Below are 26808 nucleotides of genomic sequence, written 5' to 3' on the forward strand. Positions count from 1 at the left end.
TGGTCTGTTCTAAAGGATTTAATCTAAACTCCTCCTTTCAGAGAGCCTACTCTACTCTGATTGGTCCGTTCTAAAGCATTCATTCTAAGCTCCTCCTTTCAGAAAGCCTACTCTGCTCTGATTGGTCCATTCTAAAGCATTCATTCTAAGCTCCTCCTTTCAGAAAGCCTACTCTGCTCTGATTGGTCCGTTCTAAAGCATTCATTCTAAACTCCTCCTTTCAAAGAGCCTACTCTGCTCTGATTGGTCCCTTCTAAAGCATTCATTCTAAACTCCTCCTTTCAGAGAGCATACTCTGCTCTGATTGGTCCGTTCTATAGGATTCATTCTAAACTCCTCCTTTCAGAGAGCATACTCTGCTCTGATTGGTCCGTTCTAAAGGATTCAATCTAAACTCCTCCTTTCAGAGAGCATACTCTGCTCTGATTGGTCCGTTTTAAAGCATTCATTCTAAACTGCCTGTTAAGTTCTGAAAATATGCACGTCTAATTGATTCCAGCTATTGGTTGTACTTTACTATGAACCAAGTCGTAGAAGCCCCTCTTCCTGTCCTTTTCTGGGAGAGAAGGGGGAATACTCATGGGTTTGCGTTACTCGCACTTGGGAGTTTAAACACACATTTATAATCCAGCGGTTAAACTCGCGGGAGCAATGCGAGGTGAAAATTATCTTCATGTTGTATGTGAACACACCATAAAGCTTTAAAGCTACATCCGCCAAACTATGCACAGACATTCAAACTGTTCTGACTTGGTGTTTTATGTCTTATCTAACTGACTTATGGTTTTCTCATAACGGATGTTGAAAGTGGCCTTAAAATCCCATAGACTTGCATTGATGGTCTTTTCAAGCGGGCCAAGACTATGTCACGGATGTCACAAAAATCTGTAATTCAGGCAGACTTGCTGGAAAACGGCCACTCGTTATTTTTACATGGAAATGAGCTGGCAATTTGCTGCAAACTATTGCCAGATGTCTGCAGCTCTTCAGTGGTGAACCTGTAGCAAACCTGTAGCAAACATTTGGCAACAATGAAGAGTTTACCGCAAAGCTCAATTGCGCTTGAAAATAACGATTGCCAAATTTGCGACAAGTTTGCCACAGGGGTTTGCCAGAACTCTAAATTTAAACCGGGGGTCTTGGGTAGCTCAGTAAAGATGCTGACTACCACACCTGGAGTCACAAGTTCGAATTCAGGGCATGCTGAGTGACTCCAGCCAGGTCTCCTAAGCAACCAAATTGGCCCGGTTGCTAGGGAGGGTAGAGTTACATGGGGTAACCTCCTCATGGTCGCTATTGGTGGGGTGTGTGGTGAGTTGTTTGTGGATGCTGCGGTGGATGGCGTGAAGCCTCCACATGCTAGGTCTCCGTGGTAACGCGTTCAACAAGCCACGTGACAAGATGCACAGATTGACGGTCTCAGACGTGGAGGCATCTGAGATTCGTCCTCCACCACTCGGATTGAGGTGAGTCTCTACGCCACCACAAGGAAAAAGCCAGTTCTGCCACATCTCTGACTTTCAGTTCTCCTCATACGCAGATGTGCTGCGAGTGTTGTTTGCTTGGCCGGGCGGCCCAGGAACGGGGTCTGTCATGTGACCTCAGTCTCCCCGTGGGGTATCAGTGTGGTCTGGTTTCCCGAGCATGCTGCGTGGACCGCTCGCCGGACAGTGACGGAAAGTATACACAAGGTGAGAACCAAACAACAGCCTTTAACTCCAATGACTCTTTAAAGGAATGTCCCTTGTTCAAAACGAATTAAACGGCCATTGTACGTGCGTGACTGTTACTACGGCCTGTTTTTAACAACAGAAGGAGTTGTCGAAAGCACTCCCATTCTGTCCATAGAGCTGAAGTTGTATTGATCACAGATTATTGGTGTTTATGTTTAAAAACAAAACAAAACGTATACAGAAGTGGCATTTTGTAAGGCATAAGGAGCAACAATCAAAGTAAAAATGACCCTCTTGGGTCATTATATTTACCCAGTTGAGTGCGCCAGTTAAAAATGGTTTCTGCTGCCCTCTAGTGTACAGCTCAGGAAGTTAAAACTGCTTTTTAACCAGTGATCACTGCATGCTAATGTGTAGCTAGTCGTTTAAACAATCTTAATGCCACCATTAACAATTCTAAAAGAAATAAAAATATGCTATATGTTTATATCTAATTTGTTTGTCTTGTAGATCCAAATTCACATGGTGCAATATCGATTGCAGAGGACCAGTGCAAAGGTAGCTGCTCATCTACTCTACAATTAGATATTACATATTTTATACTTAAGTAATAATTACCCCCGCTGTAATCACTCATTTGTGTCTGTGTCTTGAATTGAAGCTGCCAGATGTGCTCATCGATGTGTCGGTAACGGCACATGCGCTTGTTCTGAGGGACACAAGTTGAAAGCCGATGGAAAAACCTGTGAAGGTCAGTAAATATTCAACAATCACAACCCTCATAAACTCTAGATCTATTTCAGAACTGTAGTGTATTTCGTAGTGAACCTATAGCGAGCAATAACATGACTTTAGAAAGGTTTTCTGTCTCTCTGCAGACATTAACGAGTGTTTGTTGGGGTCTCATCACTGTCGTACTGGTGAACGTTGTATCAACACAATGGGCTCGTATCGTTGTCAGCGAGAGGTCAGCTGTGGCACGGGTTACGAACTCACGGACAACAACAAGTGTGAAGGTCAAACGCATATAAACACACATTTGTAATTTACAGATGACATGAAAATGTACTTAATGATAAATGAATCAACAGTGAAAAAATTAACAATATCCTGGAAAGACATGATGATGGGAAACACTGCCTTTACAAAACTACCAGTGTAATGATAGTATCATATGGTTAACATGCATATGTCATGGTATTACCATGATAAAAGCATAAAAATATGGTATTACCATGATAAATGTCTATGGAAGTATATTAATGACAAATGTATTTACAACAGAAAAGCACACTGAATTGCACTAATTGAAAAATCAACCCTCGATTGCACCACCTAGTGGTAAGGAATAGTAGAAGCAAGTGAAGGTGGCGCATCAGCACCGCTGTACCTGCAATGCCAGGATGTTCGAGGTTGAATTTTCAACCTTATTTTAACCATTGAAATGTTGAAGGTGAATCTGCAAAGCGAAATACATAATGGACCTGTCAAATAATAAAGATTAAATAATGATTGAAAAACAGAATATTTTGGAACTATACATTTATTATTGAATTTCTAAAGATGAAATTTTGTGCATAATATTTTAAATTGAAATATTCACAGCTTAAATATATCACCATATGAAATAGCATTGGCCAAAAATGCAATGGCTTGCAAAGGCTCCGGGGTCAATTATCTCCAAGGACCCCCCTCCAAAAGTTGTTGACCGGTGGAGGGGTTCTTGAGGGGCAGTCGAGAGCCCCTAGGCACTGGCCCCATTGGCCCGGTCGGTAATTCAGGCACTGTCAATGCAATGCGTTTATTTGTTCAATTAGTGCAATTCAGCATGATTATTTTTTTCCAAAAGACATTTGTCATTAAAATAGGGTTAGGGTTAGGCATAGTATATGTCTAGTAAACATGGTATTGACTGTGTTGTGTGTGATGTTCCAGATATTGATGAATGTGAGATGGGCACACACAACTGCGCTCTTGAACTCCAGTGTCAGAATACTGCCGGGTCGTTCCGATGCCGCCCCAAAGTGCAGTGCAGCGCAGGATTCATACAGGACGCGCTTGGGAGCTGCATCGGTGAGGCAAAATGTGTGGTTGCTAGGTGTTCTGGGTGGTTGCTAGGTGGAAGTTTAATATTTAGCGTTGGGGGTTTGTTCAAATCACTATGAGCAATAGTAATAATGATGCTTGCTAATACGTGTTATTTGTTCCTCTTTGACAGATATAAACGAGTGTTTAAGTGTAACCGGACCATGTCAACCGGGTCAGATGTGTTTTAATACAGTCGGATCGTACACATGCCAGAGAAACACGGTTAACTGTGGCCGTGGATATCACCTGAATGCAGAGGGAACTCGCTGCATTGGTACACAAAGCATATGGTTTATTATTTAAGCATATTATTTATAATAATTATCAGCATAATATTTAGGGCCCAAGCACTGAAGTGTGGAAGTCCTATTGTTCTTCTAAGGATTATTATTATTATTCTTTTTTCAAGGTTTTCAGTACTTTTGGGGTTCTTAACATGCATGAAAACTCTTGAAATTTTGCACACACATCAGAGTCGTCGGCCATTAGGGATGGGCAAAGATGCTTGTGGGGCTCTGTAGCACCCCCTTGAAAATGGGCATGTAAGTGGGCTCTGTAACACCCACATTTTCACCTACAGTGCCACATTCTGCAAGATATTGTAGATTCTAAATTGCAAACAAATTTTTTATATTTTAAACTGTGTTGCCATGGCAAAGCAATACATTTGTGGTAAAAAATGGGAAACAGGAAGTACCTTATTTCTTCTGTGTGCATTGTGTGATTTTGATGAAAATTCATCTGTATGTTTGGGGGCTGATCATATTGATGTGGCTATTATGGGCCACAGTCATAGCCCCACCATTTGGCAGCAGGAAGTATGGCACTTTTAACAGACTTTGAAATAGCCCTCTTATGTTTACCTGAATTGCTTCCAAATTCTTTAAAATAAAGCAATGCCAAATGCATGTTTCCACCTTGCATTGTTTACCGAAACATGGTGCTTGGGCCCATCTTCACTCTTGCAGCTATATTTATTATTATTATTATTTTCAAGGTTTTCTGCTTTTGGGATACTTAACATGTATGAAAACTCTTGAAATTTTGCACACACATCAGAACCATTAGGGCTGGGCAAAGTTGCAATGGGGGGGTGGTGTTTGTAGGAGGGACTCTGTAGCGCCCCCTTAAAAATGGGCATATAAGGGGGGGCTCTGTAGCACATCCATTTTCACCTACAGTCACCAAAATTGGTATGTATATATTTCTCATCAAGCCAAACAACTTTCATACTCCCAGTCATTAGCTACGCCCAACAGGAAGTCGGCCATTTTGGACAGCATCGCCATGGTGAAGCAATAAATGAATATTGAAAAATGAGAAACAGGAAGTGTCTTATATCTTGTGTGCGATGTGTGATTTAGATCAAAATTGAGATGTATGTTTAGTCTAGGGTAGTAATCACATGGATGTGACTATTTTGGGTCACGGTCATAGCGCCAACCCCTGGCAGCAGGAAGTGTTGCTCTTATAACAGACTTTAAAACACTCTTATATTTACCCAAATTTCTTCAAAATGGTTGAGAATAATGTCAAATGCATGTGTCCCCATTGCGTTGTTTTTCGAAAGCCACCAGGTGGAAATGGACACATGGTGCTTGTGCCCGTCATAGCTGCTTACAGCTATATTTATTATTATTTTTTAATCAAGATTCAGTTCCGATCAAATATCTGTCCTAATTTAGTTTTCATTAAACTTAATCTCTCTCTCTCTCTCTCTCTCTCTCTCTCTCTCTCTCTCTCTCTCTCTCTCTCTCTCTCTCTCTATCTATCTCTCTCTATCTCTCTCTCTCTCAGATATTGACGAGTGTGCTGGACCTGATAATGCCTGCGATGGTCATGGCTGCATTAATCTGGTGGGCTCATACCGCTGCGAATGCCGATCCGGTTACACCTTCAATAGCATCGGCAGAGTCTGTGAAGGTGAGTGATGTGATGTGACCCAGTTAAAGAGCTGATAACTGATATATTTACTTATCTTTATATCGTTCCAAAGCCATGCAATGTTCTTTATGTAAATTATTTTTGACAAAAGCATTTATTAAATGACAAATTCTATAGTTTGTCAGCTGTCAGATTAACAATTCTGCATTTCTGTCTCTTGAACATCAGATGTCAATGAATGCAGGAATTATCCTGGACGTCTATGTGCTCATAAGTGTGAGAATGTCCTGGGATCCTACAAATGCAGCTGTACAACTGGCTTCAAGCTAGCCAGTGATGGGAGAAACTGTGAAGGTACAAACAAATCAATAAGAATAACTAATTATCAGCTATTTATTCTCAATTATACAGCAAAATATTATTCTTGTTTTACAGTAAAAAACATCCTTAAAGGAAAATAAATTTACTTGAGAGGCAAAATGACCTCATTGGCAATTTTTTCTCATCTTAAGCATAAACTCCCTAAAGTTTATTACATTTATACTTAAAACAACAAGAAAAAAAAAAAAGAAAAAAACAGCAGGGATACAAAAATAAACTTGATTCTAGATATATTCTCTGAAAACAGAGAGTCTTAAGTTGCATTCTTGTAACTTCAGAATTACCATAATTACAAGATTACAAGATTTTTTCTTGTTTCCAGCATAAATGTTACTGAATTTTTTGTTATTAAATTTCTCTGAAAAGAAGACAAAATATCTTGTCATTTTACTTTTCAAGTAAATGTATTTAATTTTCAATATGTTTACATATTTTTACTGAAAAATTAGACAAAAATAAATAAACATTTGAAATGTTTGCAGTGTGAACACAAAGACCTGTTTGATATGACATTGAACTTGATATTTTATATCCAGTTTTTTACTCTTAAACATTTGAAATAAAATATAGAGGTCAATTCATTCATTTATGTAGTGATCAAATATTTTGCCGTCATCAACAAAACCACTCAAGTTTCTGTTTTGGCGTCATTTGCGTTTCCATTGCAACAAATAATTTCTCATTTCGACGACGTGAACATTGAATCTCCGAAATGTCTTCTCGTAATTACAGTGATTCTGAAAAGACGTTCATTAATATTTTATTCTGGCTTGCGTCTCAAGTAAGATTATTTAGATATACTGTTTATGAAATACATTTCTGCAGTGTATTCTTTCCTTACGGAATATATAAAAGTTTCACTGGAGTGTCATTTAACTCGTAGATCTCAATGAATGCGAGTCGAATCCCTGCAGTCAGGAGTGTGCAAACGTGTATGGATCCTACCAGTGTTACTGTCGCCGTGGTTACCAGCTAAGTGATGTGGATGGAACCACTTGTGAGGGTGAGTGACACAGACACATGTTACATTGGAATAGCATTTAATGCATACAATTTTTTTAAATAATATGAAACTATGCATTATGCAATATAAACAAAATGATTCATGATAATGTTAGTAAGAAAAACAGCTAGATAGATAATCCACAGATTGCCACATGATAGCTAGCTAGATAGACAGACAGACAGACAGACAGACAGACAGATAGATAGATAGATAGATAGATAGACAGACAGAGAGATAGATAGATAGAGAGAGAGACAGATAGATAGATAGATAGATAGATAGATAGATAGATAGATAGATAGATAGATAGATAGATAGATAGATAGATAGATAGATAGAAATGAGTGATACAGACAGACAGACAGATAGACAGACAGACAGACAGATAGATAAATAGATAGATAGACAGACAGACAGACAGACAGACAGACAGACAGATAGATAAATAGATAGATAGATAGATAGACAGACAGACAGACAGACAGATAGATAGATAGATAGACTGACAGACAGATAGATAGATAGATAGATAGATAGATAGATAGATAGATAGATAGATAGATAGATAGATAGATAGATAGAAATGAGTGATACAGACAGACAGACAGACAGACAGACAGACAGACAGATAGATAAATAGATAGATAGATAGAAAGACAGACAGACAGATAGATAGATAGATAGATAGACTGACAGACAGATAGATAGATAGATAGATAGATAGATAGATAGATAGATAGATAGATAGATAGATAGATAGATAGAAATGAGTGACAGATAGACAGACAGACAGACAGACAGACAGACAGACAGATAGATAGATAGATAGATAGACAGACAGACAGATAGAAATGAGTGACAGACAGACAGACAGACAGACAGATAGATAGATAGATAGATAGATAGATAGATAGATAGATAGATAGATAGAAATGAGTGATACAGACAGACAGACGGATAGACAGACAGACAGAAAGACAGACAGATAGATAGAAATGACACAGACAGACAGACAGACAGATGACAGACAGACAGACAGACAGACAGACAGACAGATAGATAGATAGATAGATAGATAGATAGATAGATAGATAGATAGATAGATAGATAGATAGATAGAAATTACAGACAAACAGATAGATAGATAGATAGACAGACAGACAGATAGAAATGAGTGACAGACAGACAGATAGACGGACGGACGGATAGACAGACAGATAGATAGAAATGACACAGACAGACAGACAGATAGACAGACAGACAGACAGATATACAGACAGACTGAGTGTAAGGTGTAAAACTCCGTTATTTGTATAAAGGAGGAAGTAATTGTCATGTTATCTTATTTCCTCAGATATTGATGAGTGTGCTCTGCCCACTGGTGGACACATCTGCTCTTACCGATGTCACAACACACCGGGAAGCTTCCAATGCACGTGTCCGATGACAGGATACACTCTCACCCCCAATGGACGCAGCTGCCAGGGTCAGAAACACATTATTATTATTATTATCCATCTTAAAATGAAAGATTAACTCTATACAGCACGCTTTGATTAAATCAGAATTATCGCATTGTTCTGGTTCTAAATGATCATGTTGTGAAATAGCCCATATAAATGCATCGATTATTAAACAGGTCAATAAGCCACAAGACACCGTGTGTTATGCTACAGGGATTTTACCAGGTATGATTCAATGATCAATCAAAAATCGAATTAAAATATCCTTCCGCGTTGTTCCACATTGGCAGATATCGATGAGTGTGTAACCGGCACACACACCTGTACGGAGTCCGAGAGCTGTTTCAATGTTCAGGGTGGATTCCGGTGCCTGAAATTCGACTGCCCGGCCAACTACAGACGCTCCGGAGAAACGTAAGTGATGCGAATTGAAAGCCTCTTTAAAAAAGCACAATAGGAAAATACAGAATCGAACACTCAAACAGCAGCAAAGCTTCAATAAAGTTTAATGTCAACTTGAAAAAGTCGTTTGCAACCCATTTGACTTCCATAATGTTCCATTTTTCCGAGGAGGCGTTAGATACAAGAATGGAAACAGTTGGCTGGAGGGGATGAAAACATGTATGTATGTAACACAGTTAAAGGATGGGCAAGGAGGAGGCGAGAACCGGCTTGTCAATATAAATGATAATTTAATTAAACACAAACCAAAAGCACATAAACACACACATGACGGACATGCCCGTAATTCTGCTCCAACCCCGGGCGAACCGGAGTCAAACCTGCGACCCCCAGAGGGCAGAACGCCCCTTCGCTTTTCTGGCAGCAAATGGGGACACTCCTCCGCCCCTGGCAGCGGCTCTACCACTCCGGGTAGTCGGAGAGTTTCTTCCCTCCTCCCCTCGCGGACGACGGTCTCCCTCGACCCCTCCTCGTCTCTGGGGACGGCAGGGCACTCCTCCGCCCCCGGCAGCGGCTCCCTCTCTCCAGGCAGTCGGGGTATCCAGTCCCCACTTGCCCCGCGCACGGCGGCCACTCCGTCACCCGGCAGATGGCAGCGGCGCTCCCCAGAGTGGACGGCAGTGTCGAGGACTCTGCGACGGGCATCCCTCCTCCTTCCTGGGCTTCGGCACCAATGTAACACAGTTAAGGATGGGCAAGGAGGAGGCGAGAACGGGCTTGTCAATATAAATTATAATTTAATTAAACTCAAACCAAAAGCACAAACATAAACACACACATGACAGACATGCCCGTAATTCTCTCTCTCTCGAACCATCGTCACCGGCCGCCTTTGTCCCTCACGCGCCTCATCAGGCCGATTGGGGACCGGGCGCGCAATATTCTGACCCGGCCCCGCCCCCCTCCGCTCCACAGCATGATGTATCATACACAATTAAACCAGGAATGTGCATTAAGACAGTAAATAAGTTCACAAACGCATTTGTAGTCAATGCCTCCTGATGAGTCACAAATATAGTTTTAAGTAGCTATAAGGAGTTTTAAGTCAAGCTCAAGAGCCGTGGGTTGGTATTATTAATGCAATAACGTTGGGGGGTCCCTAACAATTCTGCAAGTCACAATGTGCATGAACGTTGCATCCATAATGGCTGCAAATGCAATGCATGAAAGTCCAACACTTTGATTTTTCAATCCATGTTTAACATTTTGCAAGTTCTGCAGGTTCACACACCTTGAACTGGAGATTGATTGATCTGTGATGTCACTCTGAATGCCACACCCCCTTAAGCAAACCCCTCCTCCTTTAAAAATCACACACTTTTCTGCATGTTGTGCACCGCACCATTCTAACCCTCCCTCTCTCTCTCATCTCTTCCTCCCATTTCCCTTTTGCAGTCGCTGCGAACGCTTGCCTTGTAATCAGACTAGCGAGTGTGTCGCCTTGCCTGTGAGAATTACCTACTACCACCTGACATTCCCAACCAAAATTCCCATTCCAACCGACATCTTCCGCATGGGCCCCTCCAACTCCGCGGTCGGGGACGACATCGAGGTGGCCGTTGTCGACGGCAACCAGGGAGGCTACTTCGCCGCCAAACATCTGGACCACGGCGGCGTCTTGGTGGTCCAGAAACCGATCGTGGTTCCTCAGGACTTTGAAATCTCTATGGAAATGAAACTTAGGCGATTCGGACACCTTAGCGTTTACCTCTTCAAGATTCGCTTGTTTGTGACCCCTGATGAACTGAGCAATGCAATCATCGAATGAAATGGAAAGTCATTTATGAAATCAGTATTTTGTCTTTTTTTCCAGTACAAATGTCTCACAATCATTAAGACATGATATATGTAGTGGCCTGCTGAAAGGACAGGCCAGATCAGGTGTCTGATGTAAGATGAGGTACTGTTGTTGCCTTTCTTCACGCATTAAAACTGCTGTCAATTATTAACCTTTTATTTGAAATACGTATACTGTAGTCTATGACTGTAGCTAAAAGTAGAAACTACTTACTGACGTCCAAACTGTGAAAGCCACTTGCTTTCCAATGTTGACTCCCCTAAAATGTTTTGTGATACTTGACTTGAGCAAGTTCTGGAGGTTCTGGCCACTAGATGGAGCTTTAAGGCAAAGCAATTCAACAAAAGTGATCTGTTGTCCATTAATAGCCTTATGTTTTTTTATTCAGTTAGTCTATTATTTTCTAATAAAATGTTACTGACTGATGGTGGTGGGGAGGGGGGAGTTGGTTTGGGGTTTTATCTGTCCCTTGGTAGAATGGCTAATATCACTGTTGTTTATGCATTTACAAAATTAGCAATCGTTTTAATAATATTGCATGTTGTTGGGCCTATGCAGTACATGGTAATATAAATATATATTTAATTGTTTGACTTTTAAGTACAATAAACAATTCTGGTGTTGCGTCACCACTCTGGTTTCAAAGTAATATCTGGGTGTCGAAGCAAAACCAGGAGAGAATCACTGCTTTAGCTTGTATTTAAGGCCGATTACCTACTAATGATTTATATTCTGTGTCTCACTGTAATGTTCTGTGTGCACTTGTTTCTGCTATCACCAAAACAAAACATAAACACTTAAGTACGTGAGAACACTTGACAATAAAGCTCATTCTGATACTGATTCTTGTAATGCACACACATACACGCACGCACGCACTCGCGCGCACACACACTTACACACACACATGCAAATACATGCACACACACACATACAAGCACACACACACTCACTCACTCACTCACACACACACACACACACACACTCACAAATACACACACTCTCACACACACACTCACTCACTCACACACACACTCACAAACTCACACACACACTCACATAAACACTCACTCACACACTCACGCACATACACTCACACACACACACACACACACACACATACTCACAAATACACACACTCTCACACACACACTCACTCACTCACTCACACACACACTCACAAACTCACACACACACTCACTCACACACACACTCACACACACACACACACACACACACACACACACACACACACACACACACACACACACACACACACTCACACACTCACACACACACACACACACACACACACACACATGTAGTGTTTCCATGTTTTATGGGGACTTTCCATAGACATAATGGTTTTTATACTGTACAAACTTTATATTCTATCCCCTAAACCTAACCCTACCCCTAAACCTAACCCTCACAGAAAACTTTCTGCATTTTTACATTTTCAAAAAACATAATTTAGTATGATTTATAAGCTGTTTTCCTCATGGGGACCGACAAAATGTCCCCACAAGGTCAAACATTTCGGGTTTTACTATCCTTATGGGGACATTTGGTCCCCACAAAGTGATAAATACACGCTCACACTTTCACACACACACACACACACACGTTGTGTTTCCATGTTTTATGGGGACTTTCCATAGACATAATGGTTTTTATACTGTACAAACTTTATATTCTATCCCCTAAACCTAACCCTACCCCTAAACCTAACCCTCACAGAAAACTTTCTGCATTTTTACATTTTCAAAAAACATAATTTAGTATGATTTATAAGCTGTTTTCCTCATGGGGACCGACAAAATGTCCCCACAAGGTCAAAAATTTTGGATTTTACTATCCTTATGGGGACATTTGGTACCCACAAAGTGATAAATACACGCTAACACACACACTCACTCACTCACTCACTCACTCACACACACACTCACACACTCACTCTCTCACTCACTCACTCACTCACTCACACACACACTCACACACTCACTCTCTCACTCACACACACACACTCACACTTACACACACACATGCAAATACATGCACACACACACTCACTCACTCACACACACACACACTCTCTCACACACACACACACATACAAGCACACACACTCACGCTCTCAATCACACACACACTCACACTTACACACACACATGCACATACAAGCGCACACACACTCACTCTCTCACTCACACACACACACACACACACACACACACACACACACACACACACACACACACACACACACACACAGACATACACACACACGTACATACAAGCACACACACACTCACACACACACACACACACACACTCACTCACTCACACACACACAGTCACACGCACTCACTCACTCACACACACACACACACACACACACACACTCACACGCACACACTCTCACACACACACAAACACTCACACACACACACACACACACACACACACTCACTCACTCACACACACACTCACACACTCACTCACACACACTCACACACACACAGTCACACGCACTCACTCACTCACACACACACACACACACACTCACACGCACACACTCTCACACACACACAAACACTCACACACACACACACACACACACACACACACACACACACACACACACACACAGTTAGCTGGCACAGCTGTGAAACAGAAAAATATTAAATAAATGACATCAATCCTTGAGAGGAGAACCACAAGAGAAGTCAGAAAGATGCTAACTGTTAGCTCAGAGTTGGTCAAAGGTGTCATGCTAACGCTAAGACACTCTACATTAAAGCTTTCGGGTTCCAGACACCACTAGGTGGTGTTTAGTTTGGTTTTCTTCCCTTTCTATCACACACACATGCTTTCTGACAGTGAGTTATGGGGTTCTGGGATTTGGGCAGTGGTCTGAACAATTTGTGGTGGAGCTACATCGCCGCTGCACACCAAGAAATGTTGGACCACAGTGTTTGTGTTGGTGCGTTATCAATACGGCAACTATAAATAACAATTACCAGAGAGTAAAAGAGAACTTTCGCTTGACCAAAAGCATGGCCATCCAAAAGCGATATTTTCCCCTTCAAATCACAAATTGGGATTTGGCGTTTTCATTTTTGTTCATTTACTCACTCACTTAGGAACAATATGAGGGTGAATAAATTATGATAGAATTGAGATGGCCGCAAGAACAGCAAGCAGAGCAGCTGAATGAAACTGAATGCCATTTCCATTTCCATTTCTGAATTGTTACTTGACAGAAATGGTCTTTTAAAAGCAGTGTGACAAACATGACAACGGTCAAAGATGTCCGTGTAATGCATGTCATATGCACAAAAAACGTACACACTAGGTCTCTCTCTGGTTACGATACGAACTAAACACCAGTGGGCGGGGCCAAGGGTGCGATGACACGTGTTATAGAGCGTGTAAATAGAACTGAGCAATGTGACGTCTTGAACACACCGATTTCTAAACCTGATGTTTCAAACAGGTGGGAACTATAAAAACTCTTTTTAGAGTTCTGAAATTTACAGTCTGTTTTTATAGTACAGTTACCTCTTATATGTCTAAATATCTGTATAAATATCATTTATTTGATAGATGTAAAACAGGAAGTAATGACTCTCTCTTTGGCGTAGGCCCCGTCTGGCGGTCCGAGGGAGTTGTACCCAGAACCGTCATGTCCTGCCGGAGATAGGAGGCAGGGGCGAGGAGCCTACCCCTATGTGGGACAGGGCTCAACTGGTGGTGCTGGGGTGGAGGAGGTTGCCGTGTTAGCACACTGAAACAGCAATGTGATAGATTGTGAGCAGACTTAAAAAGCAATGGCTTGCATGTGATTGGCTGGGAGTTACTCTGCTCATGACGTGATGTACAGCTGCTAGTCTTCCCGCTAGAACTACGCTGCGCTTCCATTTCTGATACATTTGGGTATATTTCAGTTATAATGGCCATTTTGCTTGCATATAAAAAGAAATACTCTCTCGGTTAATGCTGTTTTATTACACAAGACCTTCTAATATGGAACGCCCAATTCCCAATGCGCTCCAAGTCCTCGTGGTGGCGTATCTCAGTGGACGAATCTCAGTTGCCTCCGCGTCTGAGACCGTCAATCTGCACATCTTATCACATGACTTGTTGAGCGCATTACCGTGGACACATAGTCGGTGTGGAGGCTTCACGCTATTCTCCGCGGCATCCACGCACAACTCACCACGCACCCAACCGAGAGCAAGAACCACATTATAGTGACCACGAGGAGGTTACCCCATGTGACTCTACCCTCCCTAGCAACCGGGACAATTTGGTTGCTAAGGAGACCTGGCTGGAGTCACTCAGCACACCCTGGATTCAAACTCACGACTCTAGAGGTGGAAGTCAGTGTCAATACTCGCTAAGATACCCAGACCCCAATGAACATACATTTTAAAATAAATCTAAATGTGTTGCATGTTTATTGTTTACACGCTTACATTACAATGATCTGTAAAAAAAGTGCAAAAACAGAACTGTCTCTTTAAGAATAGCGGCAGTTCAGCAAGCGTCTCGCAGAAGTGTTTTGCTTGAGCGTATATTAATGTGGAGTGGAGTTGGTTAAAACATTTACTCTCAAAAAGTTTTGAAAGTGTGACACTGCAGAACTTCTTTGCCAATATACAGTACAACTTAATCTGAAAATTGACCAGCCAGTGGCTAGTCAGACATTTGTAATGGCTTAGCATGGAATTTGGTTGCAAATGCAAGTGATTTACTCACATTGTCGAGAGTTGCACATTGAGTAAAAGAATGATCTTGGAATTCCAAGAATCACTTATAAATCACAAAACCAAAACAAAACCAAAATTTACCCCAATATTTTACCCTGCCCTAGTAGTTTAATAACTTTAAACGATGAGTATCATGCAACTTGGAAAGCTACCATTTCAAAAGTAGCTTCCCCAACCCTGACGCAGAGGCCTGTTCGCCTCTGGTCTTTATTTGTGGCAAGATCGAGAGTATCTTCCTCTCACTATGCATGTCGTGCACAAGTTGGGTATTAAAAGCAGAAGAACATTTTGTGGCTTTGGCTCAGACCTAAGCAAAACGTGGACACGCCCGCTAATTGCTAATTGCTAATTACAGGTCCTTGCCCTTCGATGCCTTGACTTCTTCGTAAGGGGCTTCAACCCTCACGGAATGAAAAAAAACCCATCAGTAACCTGATCTGAGATTTGGGGTTTAGCTGCAGCTCTTGCATTCGATGAAAGAGTGCAGAGGGAGGGATAACTGATCACCGCACGTCTGTAAGACCTCAGCATTCATTGGCTGAGCGAGGGCCAGTTTGTTTGAATGCTAGCCCAAACAGATGCACAGATTTGCAGTCGTGTCTGCATGGTTACCTTTGTGGTCACGCTTGTTTATTTAGCAGCAAAAGTGAATCTCACAGAATCAAATGCACCAACTAAACACAAACCATAATTTGCCTCAGCTTCTCGTCAGATTCTTTCAAGACCAAATGATCTGAGATACCATCCACATTGATTGTAAAGCTTTGTACTCTTAGCATATGTCAACAATTAAAATGTGTCTAATGAAGAAACAACTTTGTCTCAAACGAAAACAAACAAGACATTTGTTGAAGCATTTGATGGTACGTACTTCTAGTTCTAGATCTGATTTTTGTTTGCAGACTTTGGTATCTTGAGCCCAAATCTGAGCCAAATTGTTGAGATCTTTTCTGAAAGTCTAGAGGAGACACGTGTGAGATTACTGGGTACTTTTTGGGGTATAGGAGAAACATCCGATGAGACTCAATTTGCTCTCCGTTTCATCTAATTGCTGCCAAGGAGAAGCAATCAAGATATTAAAGCAATGTCATTTGTGATCCAGAGGCGTTCTGATTGCTCAGCTCAAATGCCAAATGCAGCTTTAAATAAAGTCAGTGGAGTTGTCAGGAAGTCTAGGATTTAGGACCCAAGTGAGATTCTGGAATAAGGAACTGGGAGTCCTCTGCTAAACCACATATTTTTGGGAGAAATTTTTCAATAAAAGCTTTGAAAAAAAACTTTCATGCCCTGTATATTTGTGCAAATAATATTTATGTAGTAAAGTTTTCACCCGTCCCGCTGGCTTCTTGGTTTTGTGGTGGTTCTGCTGGAAACCATCCAGTTGTTGGAGACCTTCAACTGTGAAGGAAGATTATTTTCCCCAGTCAACACCAGAGATCATGGCCTGCTTACTCAAGACATCTCACAATGGACCTTCCTCAGCCTGGATTGCTTTTGCATTTTAGCATGCCATCATTGATCACAGTTCGGTTTGTATCGCAATTTTAGGGTCACGGTTTCGGTATTTGTTCGGTATTTACTGACAAATGCAAAGTCAAAATATACTATTTGTAACAAGCACTTCAAGAGATTTGCCCTCACTACAAATCCCCATGAGTTTACTCCTGTGAACATAGTTTAAACAATACATATGTAGTAAAATCATAGTAACCACAAAATTAACATGGTTACTGTCTTGGTTACAAACAATAGTAATACTGTTGTAAAACAATGGTTAATTGTATCAAAACTAAGATTTCTGCCAAGAAAACAATGGAACACAATGGAAAACAATGGAACACAATGGGAAACAATGGAACACAATGGGAAACAATGGAACACAATGGGAAACAATGGAACACAATGGAAAACAATGGAACACAATGGGAAACAATGGAACACAATGGAAAACAATGGAACACAATGGAAAACAATGGAACACAATGGAAAACAATGGAACACAGTGGTGACCGCAGTCATGGTTACTGCAATATTACTATAGTAAAACCATGGTTAATTTTCATTAGGTTCCATAACTAAAAAACAGTAGTTCTCTAGCTCAACATTTTAACTTTATACCTGCATTATTACGCTACATGCATCAACATGAAGTGCATTTCAAACTCAACTCAACGTATATTCAACATTCAGAAGATGTTCATCACTATAGAAGAAATAAACTGGCTATTAAAATGAATACAAGAATGGATGTCATAACGCGACTTGAGTATTGGAAATCCCACGTCTTCATCAACGGATTAAGGGCAACATAACTTTGGCTATGAACAGCCCAAGCGCTTTAGTTCTTGTTTCATGTCTGTCCGAGCTTGCCATTTTGCCAACTAATGCATGTGAACTGTGATGTCATCAACTGATTTAACATACTAACAGTTAATAGGACAGCTTCTCTCTGTAGAAAATCGTCCCATGTGAAACACAGGCGAAGTGTGTCCATCTACAGAGCCATACAGGTGCGTTAGCGTAGTTTACAACGGCGCATGTCTATTTGGCACTTTATTTTCTTCGCCAAACCTTGTGCTCCAGATATGTTATTAAACTAGAGATGAAGCACCGAGCAAATGCTTTTTACAGGGAGCCGTTACACCCCTAATGCAGACAGAGAGAAATCTAATCCTAGATTATTAACATGTATTCCGAATGCTCCTTTGGGAGAAGCTGTTTTCATCACAAAAGTAGCGTACAAATTTCTCAGGATGAAGGTCAGCCCTACTGGCAAAATAATGCTTAAACCAGCCTAAAGTGGTTAGCTGGTCTTCTAGCTTGGTCAGGCTACTTAGAGTGGTCTGTTGTGATGGTTTTAAAGGGGTTTTGGGCACTTGTGAGCTGGTCAGGCTGAGAGCCAGCAAACTGATTTAGACTGGTTTAATTTATTGTATTTTTTTTTGCTTGGCTGGTACTGATGTGTGTTCCCTTTTCTTCCAGCAGGCCAAGGGTCGACCGTGCGGATATCATTCGTTGTGTGAAGTCCTGCCAACCCAATGACATTTCTTGCGTACTCAATCCCATCCACTCCACTTCCCACACGGCCATCTCGCTCCCCACCTTCAGAGAATTCACCAAACCAGAAGGTATTAGCCATGTTTTCCATATTAATCTCCTACTTTGCCATTGTGCTCATTATTGTATTGTATCAGTCTAGGATTATACTTTACTCAAGTACACAAGCGCAGTAAGAAATTATTGGGCACCTCACTGGGATTGTAATGTAAAAGGTACAACTGAAAATACATTACTTGTGCTCAGGGCTGGACTGGGAAGAGAAATCGGGGACTGGCCCAAAACTTGTTGAGCGGGATGGGGGGTGTTCGCTGTCCTTTTCTGCATAGCGGCATTTTGTGGTCCGTTCTGCAAAACACGGCGGCTCATTTTTGCTTATCGCGGCACATTCGCCACATTTCGCGGCCGATCCACCGGCCCGCTCGGTTCTCCCGATGGCCAGTCTGCCCCTGATCGACCCCAAAATGCGTCGGCCCACTGGGAAAATGCCCGATTACCAGTCCAACCCTGCTTGTGCTGCTCTTGCGGTAAAAAAGTCCTAGTTTTCAAGGGGGCGATAAAGATACCTTTAATGTTTGAGCCACTAATCTGAACTTATCATTATTCAGGTAGCTATAAAATATAAACATATCGACTTGAGTTAACTTGAGGAGCAACTGCCGCTCTGCCATGACAGTATTAAGTTAACCTGATAGAGAAAACTGACCGTAGAAGAAGATTTTCCGCTAATACTTGCATTGCAATATGAATTGCAATGCACAAGATGGACAAGAGTTGGACAAGAGTTCTCGTCTGTGTTTGCATACATATGATGAGTATGTATCTGGCCTAAGAGGCTAAACATCGATTTACATGATATTGATTGAGTCTATCCAAGTAGGACAAAATAACGACAATCGTTGAGCCAAACATAGGGCCTCAATTGTGATGTTTCTTTGGTTGCAACACCTCAGCACCATACAGTGCTCTCATAATAAACGTATCCTAATAACATTTGGCTTTTCCCCAAATCAAAGTTTTATTTTCGTCAACAGAAATCGTATTCCTGAGATCCACGACTCCTTCACACTTCCCTCACATGGACTCCCAAGAGATCGTCTACGACATTCTAGAAGGAAACACCCAGAACTCCTTCGACATCGTCAAGCGTCTCGATCATGGCATGATCGTGGGTGAGTGTCACTTTGGCATCTGGCTAACAATGCCACAGCGAAACCCCAAGACGTCCCTCTCTGGAAATTAAATTGGCATCAAGTGGTTTTCTGACCTAATTTCCCACTATGAAAGATTCTCCTCATTCTTTTTTCTTAAAACAAAGCAAATGCACATGTTTTTCTTTGCGGGAGAAGAGAGGGGGACATTAGCGGTAAGCATGAATCTACCAGGAGAAATGTATTCAATCTAACTCATTCCGACAGTGTGATTCCTATCTGATTGGGCTGATGATAGCCCTGTAGAGACAACGGCATTTGTGGCCTTCTTAGACTCTTTTGAAGACAGTTGTCCATGTTTTGTTTTTTGACGAATGAGGCAGTGATTTTCCTTCACTGAGCATGTGGACTGGTTTCCCACTTTTGTAGCATAACTAACTTTAATTTGTCTACTCACTCTGTTTTTCCAGGACACTTTGAAAAGTTCACAAAGAGGTTTTTTGGTGTCCAGATGGTTATTGTTGGTGTGCTTTCACACTAAGGTTATTGGAAAGGGTTACCATGGTCAGTTTAGAAAAGTCAATGCGGCTGAGACTGATGCAAAACACACACTCTTTTGGCATTCCCTGACCAAATGAAATTCACACATGGATCATATAAGCTAAAGTGGTAGCTATAACTTTGATAATAATAATAATAATAATAATAAAATAAATAAATGTTCCAAAACCTCTAAAAACATTCCTAAGGTGAGTGCCACAGGACAGGGATTTATCAAAATCCATAACTCTAAGTATTAATCTGTGGTGCAAAATACAACCCGCACTATTTGTTCATTATACCTTACATATTACGGCTTTTGGAGGAGAGGTGTGATACATCTTTTCAAAGCTATCAGATGGATGATAAAATGGGAAAAACTTACAATGAACAACCTGAGCCATATCTAGGGACCAGAATATCATAGAGACTTGGGAGTGGACACTTTTTTTGGGCAATTAAGCAATATCCTAGCAACCACCCTGAACACCCTATCAACCTTACAGCCAACCAGCAAAACAAACTTGCAACACAAAAACAATCACTCAGAACACTTTAGCAAACACAAAACCATGGTCTGGTAATCTAACCCACTCAGAACACCTTAGGAATCACATAGCAACAATAACAACCACTCAGAACACCTTGACAACCACAAAGCCACACCTTCTTAAACTCTCAGAACACCCTAGCAACCACATAGCAACAAAAACGACCACTCAGAACACATTGACTTCCAGAAAGTCACACCCTGGTGTCCACTCAGAACACCCTTGCAATCACATAGCAACATGAAAACAACCTAGAAGAAATCCTTAGCAACCACACAGACACACCTTGGTAACCACTCAGAACATCTAAGCAACATAGCGACACATGCAACCACTCAGAACACTTTGGCAACCACAAATTAAAACACTGGTAACCACTGAGAGCACACTAGCAACCACATAGCAACAAAAACGACCACTAAGAACACATTGACAACCAGAAAGCCACGCATTGCTATCCACTCAGAACACCCTTACAATCACATAGCAACATGAAAACAACCTATAAGAAATCCTTAGCAACCACACAGACACACCTTGGTAACCACTCAGAACATCTAAGCAACAAAGTGACACATACAACCACTCAGAACACTTTGGCAACCACAAATTAAAACACTGGTAACCACTTAGAGCACCCTAGCAACCAAATAACAACACGCAAACAACCTCTTTGACATCAGATTATGGTACTGTTAATATTATACAACTGTCTCTCATTTGGATGTAAAAAGGATCAGTGGCAAATTTGCTGCAAGTTTAGGGCAACTCTCGATTTTTGTAAGGATGGTAACCATCATGAACACCCTGGCAACCACATAGCAAAATGCAAACAGTGACATAGAACTCTTTAGCAACCACATAGCAACACACACACCCACTCAGAACACTTTGACATCACAAAGCCACTCTATATTAACCACTTATAACACCCTAGCAACCACATAGCACCATGCAAACAACCACACAGAACACCTTTATAATCATAAAGTCATGTTCTCGTAACCACTCAGAACAACCTAGCAACCACACAGCAACACATCAGAAATTACCAAGAACAGCCTAGCAACAACATTGCAACACACAAACAACCATTTTTAACACCTTAACAACCTTGTAGTCACACCATGGAAACCACCCACAACACCTTAGCAACACAAACAACCACTCCTAACACCTTGACGACCATAAAGCCATGCCCTGGTAACCACTCAGAACCCCCTAGCAACTACACAGCCACACCTTGTCACCTTATCATCTGCCTATTTTCATCTCCTCGTGTTTGCTGTCCAGTGCCAGTTTGTTTTGTTTCCAATCATGTTTTCCAGTCAGTCCAGTGTGTTTGTTTTTTTGTTTATTCCAGTCAGTCTGTCAGTTGGTCTAGCTTCCTGTCCTGTTCATTCCTACCCAGTCCGGTCGGTCCTGTTCCCCTCTGCCTTCTGCCCCAGCCCTGGATTACCATTTTTCCCCTTGGGCACTGGCTACGGTGGCCAGTGCCCAAGCCTAGCTCTACCCCCTCAGCCGTTGCCTCGTGACCCCTGTACAGTGGCCACCGCCCAGTCCTCTGACCCCTGTCCAACGGCCGCCACCCATTCCTCTGACCCCTATCCAGCGGCCACCACCCAGTACTCTGACCCCTCTGCCCTAAAGGCTGCCTCCCAGACCGCCAGGCCTTACCTCTGCCTTGGGGTCTCCTCATAAGCTGCCAGACCCATCCTTTGCCCTGAGGCCTCCTTCCAGGCCAGACCCTGCCTCCATCCAGAGGCCTCCCCCATGCTGCCAGACCCCGCCCCTTTCCTTAAGTTCCCTCTCTGGTTTCACTCCCTTTCTGTTGTGTTTTATGTTTTATGTTAGTGCTCATTTTGTCTGTCTTGTGTAAAGTTTGATGTTCCCATTTTGGGACACCAGGAGGTACCTTGTGTCGCCTCGCGATGTACACTCAGGTTCCTTTTAGTGTGAGAATGCATTGCATCGCTTTGTTTGCCGTTGCTACATATTCTCTTGTTTTGTTTGTTGGTTGGCATGGCCGTATATTGCCTTATTGTTTTGGCGATGTGTGCTCATGCCATTCGGGTGTTAAGTTGTCTTGTGAGAGCACATGGCTTTGTTTTGTTTCTGTATCGCAGCGTGTCTCTCTGTCTTACGTCATACCCCGCCTCCTTGTTTTCCCATTATTAGTTTATTAGTCACACCTGCCCTGTCTTGTTAACCTGTTTGAATTCTCTCCCTATTTTAGTCTCCTAGTGTTTGCTGTCCAGTGCCAGTTAGTCTTGTTTCCAGTCCAGTGTGTTTGTTTGTATATTCCTGTCAGTCTATCGGTTGGTCTAGCTTTTTATAGTGTTCATACTTACCGGTCCGGTTGGTCCCGTTCCCTTAGCCTTCTGCCCCAGCCCTGGATTACCTTTTTTCCCCTACATTTTTGGAAATACACCGCATCGTGATGCCTGAATGGTGGTGGTGGCGTAGTGGGCTAAAGCACATAACTGTTAGTCAGAAGGTTGCTGGTTCGATCCACAGTCACCACCATTGTGTCCTTGAGTAAGACACTTAACTCCAGGTTGCTCCGGGGGGATTGTCCCTGTAATAAGTGCTCTGTAAGTCGCTTTGGATAAAAGCAGTTGCCAAATGCATGTAAATGTAAATGTAAAAATGAAACATGAGGTTTGATGCTTCCAGGTTTTGACTCAGAAGTAGATCAAATTATATTTAACTGTTAATTTACTGCTTGTTATGATTTCTATGCCGATGAATCCACCACACGTGAAAAAAATTAAGTGCTTATTTTCACTTATTTTGGAGAGGCCAGTGGCTTATTTTGGGCTTGGTTTTCCAGACCATGACGGTTGGTTCTCTGGGTTTTTCACCCACCCCTCAGCGCAGAGTACTGTCATTTTAAAAAGAACGTTATTAACCGGACATTTATTTTGTTCTAACGGGAAACCTTTTGGAAAGGAGGCTACGGCACTTCTGAACCAGATTGAAAACATTTACGTTTTTAGTCCCTGATTTCATTCACTTTACAATAGGATTTGAACGTTAAAGATCTGTGCAACTAAGTTGAAAGCCATTGTAATGAAATCCTGAAGTGTGTAATGACCATCTTTGTATGAGCAGACCTCATGGGTAGTTCCACTTTCTAACCCAGAGAATAGACTTCCTAAATCACATAACACAAAAGATCCAAAAACAGCCGGCAATAATGCAGACAGCAGACACTTGTGGTTGTGTGGATTCCTGGCATAATGTCATGAAGTATGTTTGCATGTGTGTTTGTCAGGCCTGGCACCAAGGCCATTTGTGAGGGTACCACATGAAAGCCTGTCCTCTTCTCAATGCAAGGAGGAACAACTTTCATGAAATCGAATGTTTTTATGGAGTCGTTTCACTCACACAAATGCTTAAAACCTAAAGCATCACTGTTCCAAAAGGAAGGTTACTTCATTATAATGCCTAATAAGTTACCTAGACAATTTTTATTTAATCATTTCATCATTTTCTTTCTCAGTATTTTTGTCTTGTTTTCTATAGTTAAGAAAAGTAAACTTGATTCAAAGTGGAAAATGGGGGAGAATAATGGTTTTCATTATTTCCAAATCTTTGTGTTTGCTGTATTTTTATGTTTATTATAGTACTCTAAACAGTGCAACAGCGTCCGTCCATTTGTTTGGCCATCTTGGTTCCAGAAGTTTTTTCCCCATAAAATCCTTCATAAAAGAGTTAAAAGCCATGAACCAAACCAGTCAAAAAGGTACAAGACTTGTGAATGACGTAATCAAATAAAACAATAATATATGTGTACAAATATTAAACTATTGATTTAAAGTTGTTAATTCTGAGTATATAAACAAGCAATTTTTATTTAATGCAAAACATTCAGATTTATTGCAAATGTCAAAACCGTTTAAGAGACTCATTTGCATCATTCACGGTGAGTCATGGGAGTGGGCGGTCACTGCAGAGCTCTTTTGATGCACTTTGTTGGCTACAATTCTCTGAGTGGTTGATCTTTCTCTTGAATTATGGGTAGTGCAGTTCCTCAACAGGAATTCTGCAATGAAACTTGACATTTTACAAATGTAAAAGAAATAACGTGGACTGATGGCTTCAACAACAGAAGCATACCATCGATAAACACCCTCAGAACTCACAGTAGGTCTGTTTTTAAAGGTTTATAAGTAGGGCTCGGCGATATGGCCAAAATTGTTATCACGATAATCTTTTTCATATTGTTCCATATTGATATTTATCATTGATATTCAACAAAACTGCACAGGGGGTCCAGCGACGGCCAAAGCAGTGGGGTCTGCGGGATCATTTACCATCTGTTTGTGCTGAGCGGGACGAGGCAGAAACGATGCATGTTTGGTGCTAGAGGACAATATTCAAGATTACAGCGCAGAAAGATCAGAGCTGTCGTCCACATCACTGTTGATTTGTCGCGCTCTTCACTAGAGACGATGAGAGGACGCAACCGTTGTCATGAAGTCTTGCGGTGCGGATGGCATCAATCCGGTGTCCGACATAGCCTAATCGTTAGCAAGGCAGCTAGCATTAGCAACTTCATCCAGTCTGACCCTACGTTACCACTGGCACGGAGAGCATTTTTCAATTAATTCTTATGATAGCCGAGCGTCATGCTCGCAAGTTGGATCGTAGGATTGGCAGCGGTAGCTCTCTCCTAGCGCCGAGCGTCACGATCGTAAGGTGGATCGTAGGATTGGCAGCGGTAGCTCTCTCCTAGCGCCGAGCGTCACGATCGCAAGGTGGATCGTAGGATTGGCAGCGGTAGCTCTCTCCTAGCGCCGAGCGTCACGATCGTAAGGTGGATCGTAGGATTGGCAGCGGTAGCTCTCTCCTAGCGCCGAGCGTCACGATCGCAAGGTGGATCGTAGGATTGGCAGCGGTAGCTCTCTCCTAGCGCCGAGCGTCACGATCGCAAGGTGGATCGTAGGATTGGCAGCGGTAGATCTCTCCTAGCGCCGAGCGTCAAGATCGCAAGGTGGATCGTAGGATTGGCAGCGGTAGCTCTCTCCTAGCGCCGAGCGTCACGATCGCAAGGTGGATCGTAGGATTGGCAGCGGTAGCTCTCTCCTAGCGCCGAGCGTCACGATCGCAAGGTGGATCGTAGGATTGGCAGCGGTAGCTCTCTCCTAGCGCCGAGCGTCACCATCGCAAGGTGGATCGTAGGATTGGCAGCAGTGCGGAGCGAGCTCTTTCTTAGCGCTGTGTGCGCCTTTGAGCGGATTTCATCCACCCCAGTGTAAACGCAGCCTGAAAAAGCCGAACTGCTTGTGTTTTAGCGACACGCAGTAAATATCGAAAATTCCTCAAAAGCTTATCAACTCGTTTCTTTATCATGATATATATCGGTATTGTTTTATCGCCCAGCCCTATTTATAAGTTATCATTAAATACAAATTCCCCTATGGAGAAAATGAATGGTATATTTGACTAATGGGACCAGACTGTTTTGCTCTATTGTTAATCGCGAATCGAGTCTCTCATGCTGTTTGTGTGACTCTCAATGTATAATTTTCATGTTCCTCGATGGTTCAGATGCACTATGTAGACAGTGAAGCAGCTTACTTGGTTTTGAAACAAACTATAATCTACAAGGGCCTTGGTTCGGGGCCCCACAATACCCTGTTTGTCCCACTTAGGGGCCTCATTTCGTGATTAGAAGCTGCTTCAATTAGAACTCAACGGTGGTCTTACGGTCGTCTCTGCATGGGCAGACGGGGCATGAGTCAGACCACGGCTGTGTTTCGAGGACAGCTGGTATAGATAAATCATGAATGAGTGCAGTGGGTCCTCCATCGCATCTCCCCGGGGGTTGGATTAGAATAAAAAGGCTTAATTTGATTTATGTCACATGTCACTGTTAAAACAATGTTTGTTGATGCTGTGGTGTGTCTGAGCAACATGGAGACTGTCCAAACAGATCGTTATACGAATCCATTAAACACAATACATCACCAC

The 26808-nt window shown here is 42.0% G+C and overlaps 1 protein-coding gene across 3 annotated transcripts in view; it reads left to right on the forward strand.

Moving 5' to 3' along the window:
* Positions 1-26808, forward strand: part of LOC127640373 (fibulin-1-like) — a 57742-nt gene that overhangs the window by 11901 nt on the left and 19033 nt on the right. Inside the window, exons 4-16 of one of the 3 annotated variants that reach the window (XM_052122887.1) lie at positions 1541-1691; positions 2184-2231; positions 2335-2424; positions 2552-2689; positions 3609-3746; positions 3892-4035; positions 5559-5684; positions 5874-5999; positions 6910-7029; positions 8387-8518; positions 8786-8909; positions 18513-18658; positions 19622-19759. In XM_052122887.1, coding sequence (XP_051978847.1) covers positions 1541-1691; positions 2184-2231; positions 2335-2424; positions 2552-2689; positions 3609-3746; positions 3892-4035; positions 5559-5684; positions 5874-5999; positions 6910-7029; positions 8387-8518; positions 8786-8909; positions 18513-18658; positions 19622-19759 — 1621 coding nt within the window. Of the gene's footprint in view, positions 1-1540; positions 1692-2183; positions 2232-2334; positions 2425-2551; positions 2690-3608; positions 3747-3891; positions 4036-5558; positions 5685-5873; positions 6000-6909; positions 7030-8386; positions 8519-8785; positions 8910-10352; positions 11609-18512; positions 18659-19621; positions 19760-26808 lie in introns of those variants that run through there. The other 2 variants (XM_052122888.1, XM_052122889.1) reach the window with 2 other exon arrangements.

Source organism: Xyrauchen texanus, chromosome 49 (assembly GCF_025860055.1).
Source record: "Xyrauchen texanus isolate HMW12.3.18 chromosome 49, RBS_HiC_50CHRs, whole genome shotgun sequence".
NCBI lineage: Eukaryota > Metazoa > Chordata > Actinopteri > Cypriniformes > Catostomidae > Xyrauchen > Xyrauchen texanus.